Below are 7,812 nucleotides of genomic sequence, written 5' to 3' on the forward strand. Positions count from 1 at the left end.
TTGTTTTTTGTTGTTGTTGTTGTTGTTTTTTAAAAAGCACAGTAACGACTAAACTGCTATTATTCCCAAACTAAAAATTTTAATGTATTTTAGAATGTAAATTCATAATTCTATATGTTTGTTACTGACAAAACTGTACTACCAAGCTTCATTAATAATGTCAGATTTGTCACTTGATGTAATGTGAATTTGCGTTTACTCTTTCCAAATTTTCCAACCTATACAAGGTTTTTCAGTCTAATCATGTTATTGCTTAAACTAAGCATATTAATGCTAATAAAGTATTTTAACATTTTAAAAAAGTATTTGTTATCTCATTGTTTGAATGTTTAAGGGATATGTATATACATTGTGCCTGATAATCTATATATCTTGTATTTTTCTTGTGTTCTTAAAGGTCACAAATGCTGTTTTAAAACTGATTGAAAAGGAACGAAATGGTGAAACCATCAATACAAGACTGATTAGTGGAGTTGTGCAATCTTATGGTAAATCATTTGACTTTAATTTATTCAGTTTTCATGACAATCATAATAATGGTCTAACAGATTCTTTTAAAAACTTTTAAATAAGCCGGGTGTGGTGGCGCACACCTTTAATCCCAGCACTCGGGAGGCAGAGGCAGGTGGATTTCTGTGAGTTCAAGGCCAGCCTGGTCTACATAGTGAGTTCCAGAACAGCTGGGGCTACAGGGAGACCCTGTCTCAAAAAGATGCCCCCCCTCAAAGGAGACAGTGTGAGAAACAAATTGAAGGCAAGAAATAGTGTGAACTTCTCAACTAAAAAAGATACCACCCTATTACAATATTTGCAGTTTACACACTTTTAAATAGAAGCTGGGTGTGGTAGCACTTGCCTTTAATCCTACCACATGGAAGATAGAGGCAGGCAGATCTCTGAGATCAAAACCAGCCTGGTCTACATAGAGTTCCAGGCCAGCTACAGGGAGACCCTATCTGAAAAAACCCCTTTAAATATTATCAAGAATGTTGCTCCATTTTTAAAGGTACTTTTAAGTTAGTGATTTTACCAATCAACTGTGTTTTATCCTTGTGCTTTTTGAAAATTTTGATGAGAATTTGAACTTTTTGTGGTCTCATGCTACATTACTAGATATATAATGTGATGGTTTTTCAGCTAAATGATAGCCAGAAATCTATATCAGCTTGAAAAATTGAGATCGAGAAACTGATGAAGTACTATGGTGTTTGTAGATTTTGGGTAACATTGTATTTCTTTGAAGGTTTTAAACTTAGAAATTTGTATTGCTTTTGGAAATGTAAAAGTTCCTTAATTGAACCTGAGGATCATTTTGAAGCATACTTGGCTTTGAGTCAGGAATATTTGCTGTTTATACATCTTGGACTTCATTTTCTTTTTTCTTTACTGAAACAAAGAGTACTTTAATACTAGTCAGCAAGTTACCTTACACCCTCCATTTCCCATTGATCTTTTATAACTTAAACGGAATGCTACACATAAGTATTATATGTGAAATATAACAAAAAATAGGGTAATTGAAATATAGCTCATATTTATTTCTAGTGGAATTGGGGCTGAATGAAGATGATGCATTTGCAAAGGGCCCTACGTTAACAGTGTATAAAGAATCCTTTGAATCTCAATTTTTGGCTGACACAGAGAGATTTTATACCAGAGAGAGTACTGAATTCTTGCAGCAGAACCCAGTTACTGAATATATGAAAAAGGTAAGCTTAAATATAGTATGTAAAAATACATTTAAGTTCAATAGTCATTGCTCCTTAGGTGAGTTCTGGGCAGTACAATGTCCTCACAAGTCACAATTGCCACTGCTGTCACCAGCATCTAGTAGGTTACCGCTGCTTCTCACTCTCCAAGGGCCCTACAGATAGTCTAGCAGCCACACCTGGGTTCCACTCTGACCTAAGGGTATGCCTTGGTAGCTGCATGTCTTCTGTGCTTGGAGTTGTTTCTCTTGGCGTATGGAGCTCTGTCTGTCTAATGAATATCATAATCTCATATCAATGAGAAAAGTTTTAAGAAGCATATATTCTGATTTGCAAGCTTTTAAGTTTTTGCTGTTTTGCTCCTAAAATGTTCCCTAAGACTCTATATAGCTCAGCCTTCAAGTTTGTTAGGAGAAGAGAGAGGGGTCCTTCTGAAACAGGAGCTCTGAATTCTGACTTGGGGGAAGATCCAAGATGGAGCCATGTGAATCATCCTCTGTTGAGCTAAGTAATGGCTGCTCCCATGAACTTCTAATAGGATTATTTGATCCAAGGAATGACTACATTAGGAGTCAGTAAGCTTTCTGTTTTATAGGGTAGGTAGTAAATACTGTAGACTTTGTGGGCCATACATAAGTCTCTGTTGCCACTGTTCAACCCTGACATAATATAAAAGCATCCATAGAAATATGCAAATAGTGGGTATGATTGGATTCCAAAAAAGTTTTTATTTTTAAAAGAAAAATAGATGTCAAACGATTTTGCCAGTAGGCCATAGTTGGCTGACCCTTCACCTATAGATAACTAGATTTTCGGAGAATCTGGATCATACCAAATCTAACAGTTGCTTTAACCTCTCTTGACTGTGAATTACTTTTTCTATATGCAAGATACAAAAGAGTAAGCAACGACCCTGCTCCTGTCACATAAAGTCATGCCTGGTTTGTGAGATTCTGAGTGTGTTTGCCTATGGAATGTTGTGGTTATGAGTGGGCCTTTTTTTTGGGGGGGGGGGGACAGGGAGAGTCTCCCTGTAGCCCCAGCTGGCCTGGAACTTGCTATGCCTCCCAAGTGCTGGGAATACAAGTAGGTACCACCACACCTGGCTTATGAGTGGGCCTTTTAAGTTTGAGGTTGAAAGTCCTTTATAGATTTCTGATACCTCAATCTAACAAAGCCTGGACTATTTGGTTGTATATGCAGGATAGTAATATTTCTTTGTGTAAATTTTGTATGCTAACTGAAACCTAACCAGCTCCTTCAAAGGGTTTGAAACATGATCTGTTTGCTAACATTGCCTGTTACTTAGTTTCTATAGCATGGCTATGGTTGTCATAAACAGATTTTACTGAACTTTGCTATTAATAGTTCTTTTTTAAAAATACTTATTTTGTGGGTATGTAAGTGTGTAAGTGCAAATGTACATGTGCCATGATGACACACATTTGGGTTGGTTTTCTCCTTCCACCATGTGGGTACCAGGGATCAAGCTTATGGCATCAGGCTTGGCAGCAAGTACCTTTACCCGCTTAGCCATCTCATCAGCCCCAATAGTGATTTTTAAACCATATTTTTTACAATTTTTATTATTTTTATGTTTATATGTATATTGCCTGCATGTAGGTAAATGCACCCATGTCATGCAATGCCCGCAGAGGACAGAAGAGGCCATCAGATCCCCTGGAACTGGAGTTACAGACAGTTGTTAGCTGCCATGTGGGTGCTGAGATTCGATCCCAGGTCTTTTGCAAGAACCACCAGTGTTCTTAACTGCTGAGCCATCTCTCCAGCCCCCTTAAACCAAATTTTAAAGCGGAACCGCCTCTGGGTGCATACCCACAGTAGTAGTGCCAGCCCACCCTTTGTGGACTTGTTAGTGATTTGAGCGATGTCGATCCTCCATGCCAATGAGAGCAGCAACAGTTCCCTGTAGAAGGAGAACAGCAGTTTAGGACAGAGCTACAGCAGCACTTAGAAATGAGGAAATCTCTTTTTTAAAGTCAGGCAGCCTAGAGAGTAAAGATGCCCAGTGGGCAGGGTATTTTCAATGTAGCATATCCCCAGCTTTAAGGAAACAGCAATATGTGTGCTGCCTCCAGGTGCCCAGAAAATTAATTCCTTCCTGAAGGAGTTAAAGGTTTGATCCAGACCCACTTCAAATTCCTGTTAAACGTGACTTCATCTTATTCTGGAAGTCCATAATGCAGATGCTAAAAATATAAGTAATTTATTAATTTAACCAGTTGAACCACATGAACAATTTATCTCATGTAGAGATAATTCTAGAACTTTACATTTCAAATTGGGCCATGAGTCTAGTATTAAAGGTTAAAGGATGATGAACTATTCTGTTCCTTGGTTTCTTCACCTATGAAATGGGAAAAAAAATAACAGTAGGTGATAATGAGGATTGTATGGGCTTTACCTTTAAAATCTAAAAGGAGATCTAAATCTATGTACGTACGTATGTATGTATGTATATATGTATGTATGTATGTATGTATGTATGTATGGGTATATAGAAAAGCGTATGACAAAGGCAAACCTGATGATTTGGCTTTACCAATACATACCTGACAGAACCTCCACTGTGTGCCTGGGGGGGTACAGAGCCATCAGATAAAAGGTGGCAACTTTGCCAAGCATGGTGGTGCAAGCCTTTAATCCCAGCAGAGACAGGTAGATCTCTGAGTTCAAGGCCACTGGTGTACATAGTAAGTTGCTGGTCAGCTGGAACTACAAGGATACCCTGTCTCAAAAAGACACCCCCCCCAAAAGGGAAACTTTATAATTTGGGGGGAAATTATGTTTCTATTAAAACAAGCAAGTAGAATAAAAAATTCATGAACAGTATTGAGTATTGAGTATTCAGGAAATACTTTCCATAGCCAGTTTGGGCCAAGTGTTCACAGTCCCTAAGAGGCCTCTGTTCCCTTTGCTGTTATCAGTAATATTTTAGTGCAAACATTTGAAAATCATTGCTCCATCTAAGGGTGGTTTTGATGACTGAACCACTGCAAGCTATATTCACATTAAAAAACCTACTCTCTCATGATTGAGACTAATCTGAGCAACAAAAAGATATGAATATTCTAGATTCCTAATGTTAATTTTTTATTTAAAAACAAAATGCCTTATTTATTTCCTAGCCAACCTGTTTTGGTCTGGTTTTTCCCCTCTTTTGTGTTTACTGAGAATTGGTTCTAATGGAGTTAGTTGGGGCAATCTTTTTAAATTTTACGTTTATGTGTCTGAGTGTTTTGCCTGCATGTATGGAAGTGCGCCTGTCATGCCCATGGAAGCTAGAAGACAGTGTCAGATCCTCTGGAACTGAAGTTAAAGAGCATTGTTAGTCACCATGTGAGTTCTGAGAACGGAATCCAGGTCCTCTGCAAGAGCAGCCAGTGCTTTTAACCACATAGCCATCTCCAGCCCCATTGGGAACAATCTTTAAGAGCTTCGTGTTACTTACTTATTTGAGTATGGTCTTGGTGTTTTAATATCACAGTCAGAATCAGTGACAAACTTAAATGACTTGTCCTTTCAGAAACCTGGTAGCACTGAACATCTGGAATTTTGGCTTCTTTAATGATCACCATCTGAGATAGTGGCAGGTCCTACTTAGGTTCCTGCTTCCTTTTTCCTGCCATTTGTTTGTGGCAGGAAGCTCCATAGACTGCCACTGTAGCCAGTGCCTGAGAGAGAACTCACATTGATATCAAGGCCTGGCCTTTCTCCTGGGAAGGAGTAAAGGTTTTCCTGCCCAAGGTGATTACGTTCTTCCAAGAAACAGGTGCAACTTAAAGCGGGAGGAGTGATAGTTTGGTCTGTGTGTTCTGTGTTTTACTTGTTTTTGCTTTTGCAGCAGCAGACTAAATGAAACACTGACTTCAACAGCAGGGCCTGAACTTGGAACTTACAGTTCTAAAAGAACTTGGTAATCAGAGAAACAAAAGTACACATTAAATACAGACTTTCTGGAATACACAAACAACATAAACCCACAAGACTGGGACACTTACCCATTGGGATATTGCTGTGGTCTTTGTGTGTGTGTGTGTGTGTGTGTGTGTGTGTGTGTGTGTGTGTGTTAATGATTTGGCATATTTTATATTTATTTTAGTGGATAATGATATTTCATTTAACAAATGTGCTGTAATTTATTTTGCTGTATTTTAATTTACTAGGTAAAATTAGTTACTTCTTACTCAGAATTTACTAACTTAAGACCTTTCATGTTTCTTCATTTGTGACTTGGCTTTTTTCTTTCTCCTGTTGCATTTTGGGCTATTTGTTATTTGGCATATTTTATATTTATTTTAGTGGATAATGATATTTCATTTAACAAATGTGCTGTAATTTATTTTGCTGTATTTTAATTTACTAGGTAAAATTAGTTACTTCTTACTCAGAATTTACTAACTTAAGACCTTTCATGTTTCTTCATTTGTGACTTGGCTTTTTTCTTTCTCCTGTTGCATTTTGGGCTATTTGTTAGAGGTCATTTGTATTAGGAACACAGGCTTCTTTATATACACTGCAGACACTGTCTGAATCCATGTATTACACTTGGCTTTCTGTAGACTGTGTACTAGGCTGTAGCTCTGTTCTGTGGTTAATAACTGCCCATGGTCACATTTGACAGTCCAAACCCTTCCTAGTCAGTTGTTTTCTTGGCCCTTGAAAGTTTATTCAATTCCAATTGAGTTTTTTCAGCTTTTTCTGTAGTTATACCATATCTGAAAATCTGTGTAGAGACTACTGGCATTTTTACAGTTCAAAATGCAGCTTTGTGTGTCTTTATTCAGAGCATCTGAAGAATTTGAGAGTATCTTTGCACTTTCTTCCTTGCTTTGGTGATTTAGCCGTTCTCAGTGACTCTGTACTACATGTATTTCTGGTGACAGATTCTAAAAGGTACTCTTACTTGGGTTTCTGCTGTATTAAATGGCCTGTTTCCCTGTCTTTCATAGAGAGAAATGCAAGAAATTAGTTTATAAATGACTGCATAGATTTCAGAGGTTGGCAAGAGATTCTCAGTTGTTGGCAAGAGAAGGCCATTTTTTTTCTTTAATTTTTAAAAATCTCATTGCTGATGTTTGATTCTGAGTGGTTCTTTCTGGGATTGTATTGGTGTGACTCTGGACTTCAGGCAGCTTTCAAGTAGAGCTTAATGTGGTGTCCATATACAGAAGAGGATCTGCAGATTTCTTAGGTGGTCACTGGGGTGGGGTGGGAGAATTGCCTCCAAAATTTGAAATACCATTTACCTGAAGAAAAAAACATTTGACCTGTTCATAATGATAATATTAGGGTATTTAAAGAATTGGAGTGTGAATTACAGGGAGAAAAGGAGGCATACAGTGGCTTTTAAAATACTGTTAGCATTTACCCTAAAGTCTAAAATCCTTTTCCCCATTTTTCTTAATCACAATTACTAGAGCAGATTTATTAACTTAACTTACTTTTGTTCATATGAGATCTTCTGAAGTGAATCAGAACATTCATTGACATCAATTCTCTGCAGGCAGAGGCTCGTCTGCTTGAGGAGCAGCGGAGAGTTCAGGTTTACCTTCATGAAAGCACACAGGATGAGCTCGCAAGAAAGTGTGAGCAGGTCCTCATCGAGAAACACTTGGAAATTTTTCACACAGAGTTTCAGAATTTACTGGATGCTGACAAAAATGAAGGTGAGCTGCCCATACCTGTAAAGTGTGAGGCTCATCATTTGAAGGTTTGAAATTGGTTGAAATTCCAGCTTTTGAGGTAGTACCTCCAATGTCAGTAATTTTTTTAAAAACTGGTTATTCGTGGATATTGATTTCAGATTTCTGTGGAGTGTTTGTGGTATAAAGGAAAAGCGTATTTTTAGTTTAATTTGGAATATAATTTGTTCCATATTATTTGTGTCGAGATTACCAATATTTGTTTTTTTCTCGAGTATTCTGCCTTGGAGAATTCTTTGAGATGATAAGGTCTTATTTTGTATTTTCCTTAATTACTCCCTTATGCTATTGGGATATGTTGGGAGCACAATCAAATGATGCTATTTAGATTTATGATTTTTTTTTGTCTTTGGCCATCATAAATTGAATATGTATGA

The 7,812-nt window shown here is 37.5% G+C and overlaps 1 protein-coding gene across 4 annotated transcripts in view; it reads left to right on the forward strand.

Moving 5' to 3' along the window:
* Cul1 (cullin 1) overlaps positions 1-7,812 on the forward strand; it is a 125,873-nt gene that overhangs the window by 85,060 nt on the left and 33,001 nt on the right. For all 4 annotated transcript variants that reach the window (XM_029561923.1, XM_008829749.3, XM_029561924.1 and 1 more), the window contains exons 6-8: positions 398-488; positions 1,546-1,709; positions 7,237-7,399. In XM_029561923.1, the coding sequence (XP_029417783.1) occupies positions 398-488; positions 1,546-1,709; positions 7,237-7,399 (418 nt within the window). The remainder of the gene's footprint in view (positions 1-397; positions 489-1,545; positions 1,710-7,236; positions 7,400-7,812) is intronic.

This window comes from Nannospalax galili, unplaced genomic scaffold, assembly GCF_000622305.1.
Source record: "Nannospalax galili isolate Female #2095 unplaced genomic scaffold, S.galili_v1.0 scaffold234, whole genome shotgun sequence".
NCBI classification, from domain to species: Eukaryota; Metazoa; Chordata; class Mammalia; order Rodentia; family Spalacidae; genus Nannospalax; species Nannospalax galili.